This window comes from Phalangium opilio, unplaced genomic scaffold (genome assembly GCF_054372755.1).
Source record: "Phalangium opilio isolate 3A_F unplaced genomic scaffold, DU_Popi_V2 ptg000105l_1, whole genome shotgun sequence".
In the NCBI taxonomy this organism is placed as follows: Eukaryota; Metazoa; Arthropoda; class Arachnida; order Opiliones; family Phalangiidae; genus Phalangium; species Phalangium opilio.
Window position 1 is genome coordinate 6517401 of NW_028324207.1, and position 19372 is coordinate 6536772.

A 19372-nucleotide genomic window follows, 5' to 3' on the forward strand; every position below is an offset into this window, starting at 1 on the left:
ACTAGATTCAAGCACCCGCGTCCGTGTTTCGCCGCTTTAGGTTGAGGGGAAGGGGGTAGGAAATCTTTTTGGAACTCGACCAATTTTTGTTTCTCTCTAGTGTTGGCGCAATGGAAGCGGCATAAAATCCTCAAATTTGTTCAGTAGTGCCAGGATCTATTACCAATGCTAGAGCCCTACACTTCGAGTCTCATCTCACTTCTGATAGCACTCAACGGTTTTTGTTTTAATGGGTCCTCTTTACAGTGCATTGAGGGGTGGAGTCAAGCCTCGTCTGCTACAGTTAACAGTGAGCGTATACTATGCTAACTATTGGCATTAATCTCAGCAAGTTTTCATGGAAAGGAGAAATTGGTAATTTTACTGAGCAAAACTCCTTTAAAAAGTGGGGAGAGGAATTGCAAAACACACTGAACGGTTTTCACCAGGTGCCACAATGAGGGATCGGAAGCGGGACCCTGTGAGGCAAGAGCGATAACCACTTGGCCACCCAACTTAGGAAAAAAAAAATTTTAATTAAAAGCTGAACATTTTCAGGCATTTTGGTGGTCAGTTGTCCACTTTCCGACTCTTAAGAAGATTCACTTACATATGAACTAGCTTATTACTTAGTTAAGGGTCAAATGTACATTCTTGTGCCTTCTTTAGCAATTTATACTGCCTTAAGTATGCTATATGCAATTTAAGGACTTTTTTCTTGTTATATCGCTTTCTAGTTCCTGTGCTTAAGAAGAAAACGCATGGTGTATCGCCTATCCCGGACGTCTCAATTTTCAGCTTTACTTTTTTCAGATAGGGTTTCGCTAAGACTGAACTCCGGAAGCTTTAGTTGTCTCATATTTCCCTTTTATATAATACAAACGGACACCTGGTACCATTCTTACTCCACATCGAAAGTGCCTATATCCTGCCAAAGACTACGAAACGCTACGCTATTTAGGCAGACTTCAAAACTGGCACTAACGGTAATGAAAAATCTTTCATTATCTTTGTGTTCGAAATTCATCACTTAAAGGAAACACTATGGAAGATTGCACATGAATTTAGTTTTTGAAACAAGAATTTATCATCAACATGGAATTTTCAAGCAGAAATGAAATAGCATATCTTTTGCTTAAAAGTATCATAGGCACATAGGGAGAAGTGGGTATGACTTCGTTTAGGATAGTAAATCCTTCTTCAAATAATCTAAACATGGAATATTCTATGGTTAATCGAAAAGTGCATTAATCTAATATTTATCGATCAATCGAAAAAATACTATAGTCAAGTATTCATCGATAAGTCGAACAATATAGGATAGTCAAATATTCATCGATTAGTCCAAAAAATGATTTAGTCAAATATTCATCGATTAGTCCAAAAAATAATTTAGTCAAATATTCATCGATTAGTCGAAAAATGCAATGGTCAAAAATTGATAGATTAATCAAAAAATTGCAATGGCCAAATATTAATAGATTAATCGAAAATGCAATAGTCAGATATTCATCGCTTAAACGAATAATTAAATATTCAAATGTTCAACGATTAATCGAAAAAGTATATTTTAGTCGAATACGCCTCCGTTAATCGAAAATTATGGAATAGTTCAATATTCTTCGATCAATCGGAAAAATATCGAAAGTTCGATATTCGATTTTTCGCCTATTACATCGATCGATTATTTTTTACAAATACACAATAAATCAGTAAATTATTTAAATTTTAGAGAACTATTATTATTAAGGGGATATTGTACACCGGATGAAGCATTTGAAAATCGATTAGAAAAGTTAGCACCGCAAAGGCAGACGCGATTTTCAATTATAATCATAAAATTATTTTCGTTTTTCGACTAATTGTTAATATATTCGAAATATTAATCGCAAGTTTCTGAAACTTCAGTTATATCTATTTCTTGTAGAGGAAACAGTCTATCTGCTTAGCGTATACTTTTCGTGTTCTTTCCTCCAGAGAGATAGTGCTTTACAAGTAGGGATATACCAATATATCCAATTTCAATGTTAATATATAGCAGAACGGGAGTATAGACGAAGTGCATGGCCCGTTATTTAAGCGCTCTACGGATAAAACATAGTTCTGCATTCCCAGGGTGTGACAGGGGAGACACAAGCGTCTGCAGCCTACTCACCATGGAGTCCGTCGCTGGTGCCGGTGGGAGAACGTCCGTTTCGGATTGCTCCATCCTTCTCCTCTTCCAGTTTGAGCTCTTCGAAATCTCCGTAGGCCGAGTAATCTAGTCCGTTGGGCAGACGAAGGATTCCCAAGGACATGTTCAGGTCAAAGGCGTCGCTGTAAGTGGGCGAAACGCGGAAGAGAGTATTAGAAAATGGAACAAGAGAAAAACGGATAGTATGGTCGAAGAAAATGTAGTTTTATAACGCAATAAGTTTAATTAAATCAGTCGCTAGAGCTTCAATTGATCACCCAGTTAAAAATTAAGCATCATTTTGTTCCATTGAACTTAATTGAAAGTAAGATCTCTTTTCGCTGAAATACGTATTTTTACGAACTTTTATTTAATTTCACGTTTTCGGTAGATAATGTAAAATATTTTTGGCAACTTTTGAGCTACATATACATCTTGTATCGACTAGAAACTTCATCATGGTACTGACATGGTGTCATATTAAAGACGTATTATAGAATGAATCTATTTAATGACAAAATATAGTACTAACATTCTGAAGGAAATTCAAACTTTGGCAGAAAAAGCGCACGTGACCACACTTAACTTACTTTTTTGTAAACTTCCCCCCCCCCAGGTTTGTTAAGCATTTCGTGAAACTATGGTTAGAAATATTTTTTTTATCATTGTGTGATACACCATTTCGGTGAATCTTAGAGGGAAAAGCACGGGGGTTAAAGTCTGCCTTCCGTCTCGCTTTTTAGCATCCGCGCTGTAGGTGTTTTGAATCCTAAGAGTGCACTGAGACAGCAGTGGATCAACCCCACTTGGATGTTCCGATAAGGGTTGCAAAGCTATGTCGAAATGGTCGATTGCAGAAACTCGCAAAAAATTCCCCAGATGCTAGAAGTAGTCAATTTGCAGTTAACAGACGAATGTTACCTACTTCTCACCGAGCTCTGAATCGTGGGTTCTGGTTAACGTAATGGCTCTCTATTATTTAAAACGGTGCATGCATACGAGGTTCCAATTTTAAATAATAATTAACTAAAACAACTCTCAGCTGTAATTTAGTTCAAGCAATTGTCACTAGATGCACTCATAGTCGAGGGGTGGAGTTGACTGTCCCACTAAGCTAAAGCCTAGTTTTAGCTCCGCCCTCGTGGACGAGTTCCGATTGGTTCCTGGCTTTGGCAACGGTAAAAATGGTGTGAAGTTGATTAGTCAGCATGTTATGGGTGCCACAGAAGCCGACATTTGCTTTTTTAAAATAATGAAAAATTTGATCGGATTTGAAAATTTATGACGAAAAAAGTCTGGAATTATAGTTCCATTGCATGGAAAAACTCTGGAATTATAATCTCATTGTAATAGGAAAAACTCTTTTTCAGGCTTTGTAATTTAGTGTAGCAACATAAAATACCGAACATTTTCTATGCAAATCTGGTAAAAATAGCTTCGTGTTCTTTTCAGGGACATTTTCCTTTGAAGCGCATCTCTAACCCTTTTAACCTCGTTAGATAGGGGATAATATTCTGGGAAGAACTAATCCAATAGGCTTAAGAATAGCATCCTGGAACTAAATTCGAGGGTCGCGACTATCAAATGAAATAATTTTTTGGGCGAACGAAAAGGGCGAAAAAGGGTAATCTCGTTAGAAGCGAGAAAAAACTTTTCGGATTTTCGTAGAGCTACTTATTTCTCCATCTAAGTACGTATAATCCGATAAACAAGCCCCCGTAAATAGATAGAGGCAACGAAAATAGCCCACGGTTGCTCTGATAATAAGTTCGTCAATAAATGAGGAAACGGGCAATAACGTCGAGAAACAAAAAAAGAGATTTATCCAATTAGATCCATCCATCCCAACCTAATATGCTTAGAAATAGCCGCAGTATGTTTCTATTAAATTATTAAACTTTTTAAATTTCTGTGCGAACAGTATTGGTTAGATCAAGAAGCGATATCTAGTTTACTAGGGGGAAGGTATAAGATGCCTATGTATTCGCGTGCCATAGTCCCAGTCCCCCTTTCAAAATACAAGGGGGGATGTAAAAGGAGGAGACCGGGCTATTTCGTTACACTCTCCTCAGTCGGAAAAATATGACTGTAATTTTCGTCATTCGCGCTGACGTGCGTTTTCAAGAACCAATGAGATGCTGGTTGTAATTTAGAGACGGGGATTAACTCCGGACCTAAGTTTGGACTGGAGATAAAGCTAGAAATGTGGTGAGTTTATGATTCTCCCTTGTAAACTATCGCTTCTTGGTTAGATCATGCCTATAGCGTCCCAAAAATATTTACTTTCACTTAGATTTTTCTTTAGTGCCATCGTATAGCCTAAATTCTACCCAGCCACTCAAGGGTAATGTTTTAAAGTATTTTTATTATGTTTAATCCCATTAGTTTACTCTTCCTCAGATTCAGACTTGGACGAAAACACGACAAAGTCTCGTCGTTAGGGGCTTGACGTAAAATACTTTTGTATATCACAATAGTTCCATAGGATAACTACACGCTTCTCTATTTTTGGGTCAACATCTTCAGAACGTATTTTTAATAGGTCCCTGATCACCGATATTTATTAATTGAATGAGGCATTTAAATTATCTTAAGGGAAAAGTTCAAGTAACATAACATTATACCTTAAAAAACGGCATTTTTCTAAATATAAAAGGAAAAATTTTCTCCTAATACAAAATAATTAGAATTTAATTAGTCTTTAAAACAAGGACTGCTGCGCCGCTATTACTTTAATGGCGTCTGCTAAATTGAACCACTTACCGCTAAGGGATTGGTTGAATTCTAACAGGCAGTTCTGTTCAGGACTTGCTAGTCTCGAAAGGGTTATATGGTGCTTGTAACTTTTAAAATGTTTTGGTCATGGCTAAACAGACCGCTATTACAGTTTTTTATATTGTTTTATAGCTTATTTTAACACGTTATCTTTCAAAAGTAATTAATGTAATGATAAAATGTTTTCGATGAATGAAATTGTGGTCGAAAAGCCGAGATAAGTAAATTTTTCAAATTGATTACCAGTAAAATAAGTTATTTCAACGGAAAACGGTAATGGAACGTTGTTAGGCATGCCTTTAAGTTTCAATTAAAAATAAAAATTAATATCTGATTCTTCTGTCAACTGATAACCATAGTGTTATCCATACTTTTTAGGTCTTGATTCTAAACAAGACATTTTTAATTAATCTTTTCAGGTATAACGTTATGTTTGGTGACCTTTCCCCTTAAAATCATTTTTATATGTGCAATTACCACTTACATATACACATTTTTAAACGAAAAGATGCATTATAATCGAGCATGCAAGTGTGTGAAATATTTCGGTGGTAACATTTAAATGCCCATGTTCAGTATATGTCGATGAAATTAGACAGATTTCAATTTCGATACAATTGTTGTTGTGGCCTCTAATTTCCATTACCATGGATAACCGTGGGGGAAGAGACGACAATGTAGCTTTTCCGATGGACCTTTTGAATCGGTGCCAGGGAAACAAAGGCTCCAAACCCAACTATAACCATTAAGAGTTTTAAAACGTTCGCCTTCCCCGCCAAAATCATAAGGATTTAACCATAAGTGTTTCTCAAAGTTTTTGAACTGAAACTGATTTTTTCTTGATTTATTTTAGATAACTATATATTGATCAGTTTCTGTATTTGAATTTGCCTTGTAAAACCAAAATATTAGTAGAATATGATTTTAATAACTGAGTTAAAAAGTTTTACTAGAATAGATTCCTTATGAATATTGTTAGACCCATAAATGACTAAAAGCTACCTTATGGCAAACACATTTTTTGATAATACTTAATGACAATTACAAACTTTGACTAAAAATCTAAAAATTATTTGAAAACATCTCGACACAGTTTTCAATTCTCATGATTCAGTAATATGTGCCGAAACCTAATTTGCAATCACTGCTACAATGTGTTCAACGAGAAGTGTTTTATATATCAGATACCGTCATATGAATTTTATTTGAAGAACCGGTTGCGACTTTAGATCCTGATATTAGTTTCTATTCTACGCGACTATTAAGTAAGATCTTTCGATTAGAATTTGCAAACTGTTTGTAACTTCACCATCTATCGCCTTAGGTAAACTTACATGAAGAACTGAGTGTCACCCTTACCTCTGGAGTGGAAAACAAACGAAAAAGTTCAAAGGTATACAAGGAATCTTCAAACTCATTTGGGTAAGTCAAATAGAATTGAGTAACCGTTACGGCTCATACCTCTATCATATTTCCTTATGATTATTTTCCTTTTTTTTTTCATTAACACATGTAGAGTAGTTTTTACTTTAGTGAACAGTCTTAAAATGGCAAAAATGCATTACACAAATTTCTAATACTGCGTGTAGACTTTTAGTAATAAACTTGGGCTTAAACAGAATCTTATTTTAAAGGCTGTAAGCCGTACCAACCACTGCCGCTATATATATGCTTTATATTCACTATAAACCCCGGGAAATACCAAACATTCAAACGATAATTTTCCAATAAAGATTAGGAAGGTTTGTTAGGAAATTAAAGGGGAGGAATTTTATGTTATGTAAATTTCGGGGTTCTCGAAATGTATCGCCGTTAACTGACGTTTGTTTGTCTTTCTGGAGCAAAAATGTTGGATTTAAATACTTTTATCTATATGTCCGATGGGAACCCAACCGTCTGTGCAAAAATCTAGTCAGTTTATTTGTTTGACATAAAGAGAGGATGAGAAGATAAACTTTCTGTTAGACAACGCCAAAAACGTGGTCAAGTTTCAAACGATATATGCCAGACCTCTGCAATAGAGGTCGCGGTATTTTGAAACTAAAATTAAAAAGCTTAAAGCCTGTCTTTGGTTTGTTTTTGAACGTTTCAGTTTTCTTTGTGATCAATATAACGCTTTTACTGTTTTCATTTAATCACGCTAGTCTTATTTGTGTAACTTCAGCGCGTTAAAATTTTAACAATAACAACCAATTATTTTAAAAATGAAGATGCATTCAGATTTTTTCGATTAAATAAAGATTTTGCTCGAAGTCGAAACGTCTTCTGGGTAACAAGGCTTTCGTGGCACATGCCATGTCTAGCCAAATTTAACACGAAAGAGATACACATCTTTACGACGCGTAAATCTTGATGGCCCTGGGAATTTTGTAATCAGTGCAAGCTTTTAATGTGTCAATTTAATGTGTCAACAAACCTCTATCAATTTTGTTTTCAGATTCAATTGGAGATACTTTCTGTGGGAGTAGGTCTTATAATTGGTAGAAGATTTGATAATAATATTAGAACATAGCATAAATCATTTATTTTAATCTTGGCTATACTATTAAGGTCACCTAAGATTATTGTCGAAGTCAAGGAGATCCGTAATTTCCAATCCCTTTTCTTACAACCTTAATTGACACTTAGCCGCAATATTTCTTTCGATTTCTAATTTAATTGATAGGTTCAAATAGAGTCGTCTGATTTCTCCTATTTAACTCGAATTGTCCATTACGAGCAATGTAGCACTGTATTAAGCGTCATGATGTCGGGATGCGCCGTAAATCAAGCTTAAAGCCCGGTTTAAGGTTGACTTTTCCAAATAATAAATTCGTATTAATTCAGCGAGGCAAGGTAAATTAGCAAACTTTGTTAATTCGACAGCGGACCAAAGTGTAAAGGACTAAAGGTCCTTTCTCTCATATCCTTTGCCGCAGTGTTTACCCTTCACCACTCATCCTTTCCTTCCACGAAATGAGTTTAAAGGACCAACGTTAAGAAGCAAGTTTGAACATTCAAACATTTGTAGGAACGTATAATGTAATATTAAGTGTCCATTTTTCATGAACTGAAAATAATGCTATTGCGATTCTAATACACCAGATATTGAGGATACCCGTATAATTAAAGCATTGCGCGGCTCCAGTGGATCCCATACAAGTTGACTTTCCTTACGAACTCCAGTTTTGGCTTGGCAAAGCTAGAAGCATTTGTGGGCGGGATTTATAAGCCAAACCCGGAGTTCTGGAGGAAAGTCGCCTTGTAGGGGATCCACTGGAGCCGAGCGTTGCTTCAAACGGTTGCATGTTAGGCAAGACACAACCCCGCTGTTGAACAATTAAACTAATAATGGGTTCTGGTGTGGTCAAACGATAGCGTCTACCTGAATTTCACCACAAAATTGGAAATTTCTATGAATGTAGTATTTAAAAAATTATAGAACGAAACTCAAAGCCCATCTGGCTCGAATTTCTATAATACTTCGCAGGTAGACTAAAACGAACATGGACCCTTGACGTAGGTGCTTCACTTCGGCATTCACTTTCGGTTTTGTGAGGGTGCATTCTGGTCTGACATGGTTGTTAGAGGCGTTTTTTAACGCGATTTTCTATTCAGTATGTTTACAACCAACCTTTTCGTCACATTGGTTCTATCAGCAATGCGTTTTATAGCACCCATTGCTTAGCGGAACGTTTTAAACAACCGGCTTTCTCAACCTGGTTTCGTTGTACCGCGGCCGCTGGGATTGCATGGCTTTCTACGTTAGACTTTTAAGTTTGTCCAAATTTTGCTTTTGGTAACCCAGTGTGGAATTTCCAAACGCCTATCTCATATACAGGGTGGAAACCTTCGCCGAGATCAGTCCCGCATCCTAATGTGTTGTGCAGTGCAGTAGTAGGGAAATTATAACTAAACGCAATACCTTTAAATTGACGTAACCAAAGGCATTCCTAACAGTGTGCACAAACAAGTGTTCTGAAACCTTTACGTTAATCGTTTCTCATTTAAATGTTCATCGACAATGATGCATTGCCCACGGCTGTGATCATTTCATTTGGTTTGGTGACTAGTCAATAAATTTCTCTACTATAGTTACTGTAATTTACTTAAAATGTATCAATGCAAAACCACAAGATGTGCTAGTGCTAGTCGCCGGAAATTAAGGTTTTCATCCTGTATTTGATATTGATAGGTCATTTGGTCGAATATAAGAACTCTACAGGCGTGTAGTTTTGGCATAATTGTCGCTGGTCCTTTGGATAAGGCTTTCGCTTTTATAACGGCAAGTATGAACGAGCCGGGCTATTTCTCTAGGTATACTAATTGTTCTGTAAAAGGCGATTTGGATCGGTCACTCTGATTTATAGCTGAGAGCGGCCTTTACGGCTTTTGGAATTAACGGTTTTAGAAGGCATCGTAGCGGAGTTCTCTGGTCCCTTACTTTAGAGATTAGGGCTATAGTCTAACTCTCTCTCTCCTTCTGTCACACCTCAAGGTATAATCTCGCTTTATAAACTGAAGCTGCAACTATACGTCGCGTACATGGCCAACGACTTTGGATAATAGCTTTTCAGACCAAAAGGGACAGTTAGGTCTATTTAGCCTCTCTTGATAAGCGCCAGATCAGAAAACTCACTGGATAACTTTGAAGTACTGTTTCACGTCCTCTTCTGGAGATTTCCACCATAACGCTTTGTAGCCCATCAGAATCACGTTCGGTTTTAATTTTCCCAGACCAGCAACCTATAATTGTTTGTGTGGAAAATAATAAAAGAAACGTTATATAGTGTATGCCACATTCAACCGCGTATCTTTAGAACTAAAATTGTACCGGGTGGCTTAGCTAACAGTTTTCATTAAGATAATAGCTCATAGCGCTATCCGAATACTGAATCATAAGTTTCCAACAATATAATAAAAATTGCTATATCCTCAGTTCAGTTTCGAGAGGAAAACACAATCAGTAGCTTAAAGAACCTATTGGAGCTCCTCTAATAGCCAAACCACTCTGTATAATATGACAAATTCTACTTCTAAAATAAATATGTATTTTAGAATCTTGAAACATAAAATTTCGATTAGATTGCATTGCTCTCAGATAAGTTATATCTGGCGGAACTTATAGTGAAGTTGGTCTTTTGGAATTTATGGATAATAATTGAAAATCTCATGAATGTTTTAAAGATTTCAAACAATGACAATTTAATTCGTATATTGAGAGGTCTGTCATAATAGTTAGCGTAGTTCGATTTCTATAAATACATACTATTTTTCTTTACAGCATTCCAAGGTAATCATTTAAGTATGAAAAATATAGATAAATCAATTTCCAAATTTACAAGTTAAGAACAGGTCATAAAATACTGTAGATATTTGCTTGGCATGTCAAAGCGCTGAAAACAGAGAGATGTAGAGAACCAGTGTTTCCCAAAGTTTTCGAAGTTGCGACGTACCTTTTTGCAGGATTTTAAATATATGGCACTTTTATTAAATGAAATTTTTTTAAATTTCAGGGAACTTTATTTTTCCAAAAAATTTATGTTTGGTGAAGATTGATTTCACAGGCTGTCACTGGACTAGACTTCTACATACTGATTATTCGTAGACCAATTTTGTCTTAAATCTCATTTACGATATTTGGACTAGAAATTTAAAAGGTGATGTCGCGAGAAAGCGTTTGGGAAAGACTGGACTAGACTTTGCCTTTTTTATTAGTGCTATCTCAGTGAAATCTATCGAGGTCCTTTTTGGGACCCATGACGAAGAAACTTTCATTTATCTATCCCGGTTGACGAAATAACAAAGCTAGTTCATTGACATCAAATAGAGTTACGTCCAACGCGCCTTAGTTCATAAGACTGTTGTAATTCAATATTTCTCAGGAATGTGCACCCTTACCTGTATGATAGATCGTACTCCTTTGGAGAAACTTTCATCGTGGACAACGCAATAGAAGGATTTGAGTTTCTTTTTGTTGAGCCATTGATATCCCTGTCGCGATATTTTCTCCCTGTATTTGAACGCTGGAGCTTCCTGCAAAATGTCACCGATGAAATTGCTTTTTATATAAGTTTTTCTTTAGTTATTTTGGACGTTGTGTATACAGGGTGGATACCTTCGCCGGCAACCAGACTAGATAACGCTTTTTTTGCTAAGCAAACCAATTTCTGCAGGGTTTCTGGTGTTTACTAGCAGAGTCGCTAAACACTTTAAATTGGCAATTCCAAATGAACTGAAGTTACCATCCTCTGGACTTGCATAGCTTGTGTTAATAACCTATTGTGTTAACTGTTTTCGTTCGAAATGCCAACGGATTACATGAATTAATTACGTTTCGAATTCAACCATCTTTTATTTGATTATAATGTGAATGTTTGAAAATCAGCATTGCTTAATGAGCCAAGCTAAACCTTTGAGTGGTCATATCACGTTACCTATTGTGTTCCTATTGTGTTAACTGTTTCGAAATCTTATTTGATGGTATGCAAAAGTTTAAAAATTAGCTACCTTTTCCATAGATTAACGAGCTAAAATACACCTTTGAGTCGTCATATTTGATCGAACTGAACTGAATTGATCCCATATCATTTAAACGTATTTGAGACTTCTCATTTACTAAGTCAAGAAGCTTCTGTAATAGAGCTCGGCATTATCGATCAATTATCTACTTTATTGTATCTTTATCCATACCCGAAAATTATCCACAGAAAATACATGTTAAATCGTATTATAATCCAAAAATTTGTTTATAAATAATCGGTCATCCACCAATTTGTGGATAATTGATCGAAAATGCCGAGCTCTATTCTGTACATTCAGTATTATTCTTTTTATATCGCTAATTAATTGAAAATTTTCATTTATTAATGAATTAAGAATCTGGCTATTAATTTTCAATTTATATTTAAAAGTTGTAAAGAGTGCTGGGGTTGGTGTGTTTTTGTGCAGTAATTATACCAATGGGACAGAATGATTACGTTTAATTGAAGCTTCTTGCATAACACCCTACGTTAGGAGTATCTAAGCTGGTTGAAGGCGAAACTTTTAACCCTGTATAGATATAGCCGTTGGAAAATTATAGGTCTAGTTCTATATCGAAGAAATAAAATGCTTGGAGAGCTGCGGGGTGAAGCGTCCGAGCGACTAGGGTAAACAATTGTGACGAGAAACATATTGCTTTTCTTTAGGGTTCTGAGAATAAACCCTTTCAACCCCGCAGACTCTAGTTGCATTGTGGGAGGCCTCAATCCTATTTTAAAATTGTATTTTCACCTTGTTTATCTTTAATATTATATCTTTATGCAGCACGGACTTATGCTACTTCTTCGTTTTAAAAGTCTTAACACTGTCTGATCGAATGTATTTAAAATTACCAGTTTTGTTCTAGAAAAACGTATTACTTTCTTAATAGAAAAAAATGGGATAAGTCTCAGAATTATGTCAAATTAAAGGGAATGCAAATTTGCAATTTACACTTTAAAGTCTCTACTTTCAAAATATCAAGTTTTTAATATAATTGAACCAAAGTTTCTATTTTTAATATACATTGAAAAATCACGAAAACTCAGTTTCGATAAATCAATAATTTTGTCTTGTCGAGCTTGTTCGCCCGTTTGATGACATCACTATGACGTGAGGAAAAAAAAGCGCGGGAATCCTATACGCGTCTCGAGCTTCTCGCCAGTCTAAACTCTGGGTCTGAGAGCAGAGAGAGTGGCACCATCTCGAGTGAAAAATATATCTGACGTCAGCCTACAGGAAACATTTAAGCCTTTCGTAAAAAGTGCATTTCAAATAATTTGATATGAAGCATTTTCAAATACATATTGTCAAATAACCAGAAATCGTAGAATTAAAAGTTTGATATTTTTGAATTCACAGAAATTAATTCTATCTTTTGTTTTATAAATCAGAGGTTTTTCAAGCGAAGCTTCTCATTCCCTATAAGTTGGGTTTGCAATAAATTATAATTTGAGTTAAAAATATATAACGGAGAAAGGAAGACATCCCGAAAGTATTAGTTAGGCATTTCTCGTTTGGTTCGGGTTAGTAAACAGAAACAATTTTTTTAAATCAAAGAGATGTTTCATTTCGAGTTATACTACGTAAGAATCTAACTTCACTCGGTGACGTGATCTGAAAATGTTTTTCCAACGACACGATGTAAAGTCTAAACGCAAGTTGGACCGTGCGTCATGATCCTCCCATTGGAGCTCCTTTTTATTCATAGATCGGATATCGAGGGGTTAGTCACTTGAATAATCAGCTGTACAAAACCGCAGAAATCGATTACTTGATTTCTAGAATTCTTAGAAAATCATCAGTAATCACATTCATTTTTGTGGATAATCAAAGGTTATCAGAAATCTCCGATAATCACTGGAAATTACGTAAAATCTTGAGAAAATCAGGAAAAGTCACATGATTTACTAGTATTTTTTGAAATCACCTCGGTAATCACTCAGAAATCTCCGATAATCACTGAAAATCACGAGAAATCTTGATAAAATCAGGAAAAGTCACATGATTTACTAGTATTTTTTAGTAATCACCTCGGTAATCACTTATTTCGTGAAATAATCACGCAATCGGAAATTAAAACCGTAATCAGTTGAAATGAAAATAATCACTGCATTCATCGTAATTCACGAAGAATCCAGTGGTAATTCACCAAAAAAATCAGCAGAATTCTAACAGAATTCACTATAGTAATCTGTAGCAATAACGGGAAATCAGTGTAAAGATTATTAAAATCCCCTAAAAAAATCGTAATCACGGAAATCGAGGAATTCCTTCTGTAATCAACGAAATTCACATAAAAATTCAGAAATCAGGTGTAGAAAATTATGGGGAGTGACTAGCCCCTCGGGTTATATTTAAGTTACGTTAAAAATAGCCGACCTTTTTCAACTTTGTCTGTTGCCTTCGTTTAACTCACTTTTGGCACCACGAAAAAGATTATTATATTTCGCACCCTATTCAAAATTTCTCGGCAAAACACAGTTTTGTATTGGTACAGTACAATGTGTTTCCAGAAATACCAATTTATATTCATAGATTTTTTTCCCCTTTCAAATATGATACGCTGGGATTTAAAATATAATCCAGATTCTTTTCTGTGTTTATCATATCTTTTTCCTGAAAAATCCCATTTTCAAGAAAAGAGAGACAATACTTTGCGTTTGATTTTTATATATTTATTTTAGTCTACTATTTTTTTTTTTTTTTGGTAGAAAATACCAAATATTTCATAGTTTGAGAACCGAAAACACTTTGAACCCTCGCCAATCAGCTTTTCAGTTTGGTTAAAATGAAATAATCCAAATTTAAACATGTTGGGAAACCAAATAAACCTCTGCGAGTCGAGACACAATTAAGAGGTTTCTCTTGAATAATTAAATAAATATAATTGAAGTTAATTATTTTAATCATCATTAATTTACCTTATTTCTAGTTAAATCGTTTAAAGAAGCTTTTTTCCAAAAATCATTTAAATATAGCTATTGTTGACGTTTGAATTCAAGAGTATGCCTCTTTAACAATTTTTGGAAATTTAGGGTATATGAAGCGATTTATTTGCAATAATTGCCAAGAAAACCCGTGTATTTGTGGTAGCCCTACCATTGGGAGGTTAGACTTTTCTCGTAGGCATAGCCGATCGACGCGTAGTTCTTAATCCTAACGATGCGATCCGTGACACGCGTAGTTCTTAATCCTAACGATGCGATCCGTGACGTCATCGTCACTCGGAAAGGTAACAAGTTGGGAAACCAAAATAAACCTCGCCGAGACGAGCGCCTACATCTTCAAACAAAAATTTACTTTTTAAACAGTAACACACGTCCACGAGAAAAACCGGAATCACATATGGTCAGTAGCCCTATCTTGGAACTCTTTCTCAAGCTCTTTGGAAAGTCAGATTTTTCAGTACCAAATAAGTTACTGAAGTGAACAAGCAGACCAATACAATAAGTTTGAACTATTGCAAATCGATTGCACCCATTTTCAGATTGCTAAGACGCGTACCTTTCCTGCAAAATGGGTTTTAAAAAAGGTCGATTTCCGCCCTAACTTGGAACGGTCCATCCTAAATTGAAACGCCCCCGTCCAAAATTGGAACACCCCGTCCTAAGTTGGAACACCCTAATTTAAATACGAAAATATCTGAGTTTTTGCAACTAATAATAAGCAAATATAATTTGTTAGCGATGCTACGACCATCTAGCGACCAACGCTTTCCATTTTATACCTGTACATATATTTTAAAGGGCACTGAGTGTCATCTGCTTAAAGCTTCAAAAATTGGCGGGCTGTCAGTTCATTACGGTTAAACATTGTAAATTAAATGCACTCTAACGGTATTTCGAATGAAATAATTACCATGTTAGATCAAAGTAACCTAGACTGTTATGTTTTTGTGGCGAAAAAGTTGTCTAATCTACATTTTACATCAAGTGAGGCATGATACGGTGTTTGGAAGTATAGTTAAACCCAATATCACTCGGCAAAACATGCTAAATCAGCTAAAATTGGCATCACTTTTATGACTAAATCTGGATACTGGGCTAATAATTCCCGTATCTTTTCCGCATCTTAATCTACGCTTACGGGACCAAATTTATTAAACAATCAATCAATGTATCTTCTAAGGTCTTTTTTGTTGTCCTTTAGTGAGTAAAACATTAGTTATGGATGTAAAAAGAAAGAGTAAATTTTCGTGTTTCGGGGTGTTCCATTTTAGGCAAGTGATGACATATTTTCTATTCAAGTTTTCTCAATAATTTTTGGGCCTAACCTGGCGTTTAAAGTGTTTAATTTGAAGAGAAGGATCCGACGTTTTCAATGGAATCGTTTTCGTAAGTCTATGTTTTTCCCATTGGCCGTGAAAACTTATTTCCCGAGACACATGGGAGAACTTTCCCTTCACTTTGGAAAAAATAAATTATGCAAAATATGAGGTTGTATAATTGTGCTTGTATCTTCTCTGGAATTTATGATAGAGTCTTGAGGCCATGTTTTCTGGTTAGAGGGATGTTCATTCTTCCAAATGAGCCCTTAAAATATTCATTTGAAGCTCTAAAACTTAAGTTATGACGATTTTAAGAAAAGTGTTCCAAATTAGGGCAGCTGACCCTAGTTCAAATTGGCGAGATATTGCCAAGGTCATTTGTAAAGGTTAAAGCGTTTAATAATTTTCTGTTTAAACTCAATAATTCTAATGAGGACCTAATTTAACTTTCGGCTCACTCTGAACCGTTAAGACCTCCTACAAGAGAACGAGAAACAAGGTCAATTCTGATTTAAATCTAGGGTATCTTATTTCATAGACCCAATCGTTTTAACACTTATGAAGAGATGAAGTATTAACATCCATATTATCTAATGAAGTTAAAAGTCTAGTGGAAATCAAGCTTTAAGACCTGCGCAAAAGTAATTTTTTTCAAGTTCTCGGTCGTTATTTTCGGTGAAGTGAGAACACAGCATTATGTTTAAAAATAAAGATGGGTGCAGGGTTCCTCTAAAGTCAAGCACAAATCGTCCATGCTTGTTAAAATCGTTATTTTGGAATCGAAGATATTCGCCCCCACAGTAAATCGATTCTCCTTAAATTTCGAATCCATCTGTTTGCATCCGCTCGGTATATAACGATTAAAATAACAAAGACCGTGGGCGGTATCATAATTTTTAGCAAGCGGGCCTAATTCCCTTATTCTCTTCTTGTTTTGTTTGCATTTCATTCAACTTTGAAAGTAAACTAGAACGGCACTATACACGATAAACTGCTATAAGCAATGAACTGTAAACAATTACAAAGAACAATATAGTAGTTGAGAGACTTGGTTGCTCCTCAATTACTATTGAAAAACCAATTTTTCAGTTTGAATTTTGAGGAATATCAACGCGCTAGAGGACTATTTGTAATTTTATAATGTCCGGCGGGTCTTTTTCCAATAAAGTTTAGTTACGGTTATTTTTAACAAATTTACTTTTCGGGAGAAAGGCCAATTGTTTTAACTGGATGGATACAAAGACTTTTAAAGTTAACAAAATTTAATATACGACATTGGGTAGAAGATACTCTAGCTTAGAGCCATAGAATCTTTCTCTATTTTAGGTTATATTCCCTGAACATTTGGCGCCCAGAAGCTTGGCGTACATAGTGTATATTTGCAACATCGCATCAATATTCGAAAAATTTCAGTGTTGCCTCGAGTAATATTATCTTATATATTTCAGAAAGATATTGGTTTGCACAGCCACGATTCGGTACCAAAATTGACCAAAGCGGTTGTTTGATTTCAGTTGCTATAATGAAACGATTTAGAAATGTTTTGATTGAGTTTATTAGTATTGGGTCCGTGAAACCCAAACCATTAACCCTGTTCAAAGTGTCCTATTCTATAACGGTAAAATTTTAGCTTTTTAACTTAATATTTTACCTCTCCGAGTGACAATGACGTCACAGAGAGGTATTACAATGGGCATGTCTGTGTGTGTGTCTGTCACCACGTTCCCAGTTGGTACATTGGAGCAAACGTGACCACAATATCTGGACTGCGTTCGCAGTAAACATAAGTAATACAGTACTGCTTGTACTCCATTATCATCGATATGGTTAAGATGTAGGCGGCGATCGGCTAGGGTTACGAGAAACATCTAACCTTCAAATGGCAGGCCTTCCACCAAAGGTTCACTCAATTGCGGGTTTTCTTATCCAGTATCTCAGATACCATTCATTTCTAAAATAGTTAAAGAGGCATACTCTAGAATTCAACCGTCAGTATTAGCTATGTTTAAAATGTTTTTGGAAATAACGTTTCTTAAAACGACTGAACTAGAATTAGGGTAAATTATTACTGAAGAATAAAATAATTAATATCAATTATATTTATTAAATTATTTCAGAAAAACAACTTAAGTGGGTAGAAATTCGTCGACTCGACTCGGAGAGGTCTTTTTTGGTTTACCAACTTGTTTTCTATTTGAAAGTTGAAGAAAAACATGTTTCTAAAAAACTCATCATGGAGATATTTCATATGAGCCCTAAGACCATTTAGTGCTTTGTGTCAACATAGACAGGAAACTCTATCCTGTCCCTTGAAACATCCGGGCAAGCTAGTTTACCCATGTACAAGTGCCCCTGATAATGACTAGTTTCATCCCTACCAGATTTAGCATGGCGTATTCATAAGTAATACTCTTGTAGCTATAATTAACCTGGAGATTTATAAGCTTAGTTTACAATTAAAGTCTAGTAAAGAATATGTAACTGGCCAGCGTCTAAAAGGACTCGATAAATCTCTTTTAGTTGACGTACCAAAAGCACGTGACCACAAATCATCAGACTGAGCTTCTTGGTAAGGTTGTAGGCGAAATCCACTAAGGGCGGTCTGCAACTCGGCGTACCTGTCAACACCAGAATTTGAGGTCTGCGATGTCCACGGCGAAACCCAAAAGACAAAAAGAATCACCCCGGAAAAACAGCCAAGGCAAGAAAGGAGGGAGGAATGAAAGAAAACAAGAAAAAAATGTTTTTAACAAAAATATGAGCCGAATTGTGGGAGCGCGCTCGTGTCTAACAAGACGTATACGTATTTTCTCATCCTCATCCTTAATATTTCTCCAAGATTCAACCCTCCCTACCCAAATTGAAAGGATCAGCGACATCCAACTCGTTTCTATGAAATTAGTATGTATCAACAAGAAACGATATCTAGTTTACTAGGGAGAAAGTAAAATTCGCCGCATTTTTAGCTCTTTATCTCCAGTCCAAACGTAGACGTGTCCGGAGTTAATCCCCGCCTCTAAATTACAACCAGCAGCATCTCATTGGTTCTTGAAAACTCACGTCAGCGTGACGCGAATGACGAAAATTACAATCATATTTTCCGACTGAGGAGAGGCGAAATTGCCCGGCCTCGTTTTACTTCCCCCCTTGCATTTTGAATGGGGGACTGGGACTATGGCACGGGAATACTTAGGCATCTTATACCTTCTCCCTAGTAAACTAGATATCGCTCCTTGATATCAACAAAGGGTATGAATAAGGGTAGAAGAAGCCTTGGCGAGACATTTTAGCAGAACTTTCTTACTTTTCCTATTATTTATTTTATTTTGCTATTAAGATTCGGTTCAAGCAATAATAAGGCACTGTGGCACTGCCTTCTTTATCTATTAGGGCTCGTGCATGGAATCTTCAGGTTTTGTAGGATTGCCTAGATTTTAACGTTCATGGCGCGGTGTTTCAGCTGAATTCAGCTCGATTTGGATTACGCACGCTTTAAGAGCGATGCCGGATTGGCGAAAATTGAATAGTGACGTCATTATCACCCAAAAATCTGAGAAACGGAAACTATAGCGAGAAACACTCGCGAACTAAAATCACACGTATGAGAACGAAAAATATACCATGTACAGATCTTCTTAATTCAATTTTCGTGTTTCATACATTAAAGGTAAGTC

At 35.8% G+C, this 19372-nt stretch overlaps 1 protein-coding gene across 1 annotated transcript in view; it reads right to left on the reverse strand.

Moving 5' to 3' along the window:
• LOC149628471 (solute carrier family 12 member 2-like) overlaps nt 1-19372 on the reverse strand; it is a 220973-nt gene that overhangs the window by 56579 nt on the left and 145022 nt on the right. Inside the window, exons 15-18 of the mRNA XM_089851400.1 lie at nt 18228-18339; nt 10808-10942; nt 9546-9652; nt 2135-2295 (exon numbers count right to left, since the gene is read on the reverse strand). Coding sequence (XP_089707526.1) covers nt 2135-2295; nt 9546-9652; nt 10808-10942; nt 18228-18339 — 515 coding nt within the window. The remainder of the gene's footprint in view (nt 1-2134; nt 2296-9545; nt 9653-10807; nt 10943-18227; nt 18340-19372) is intronic.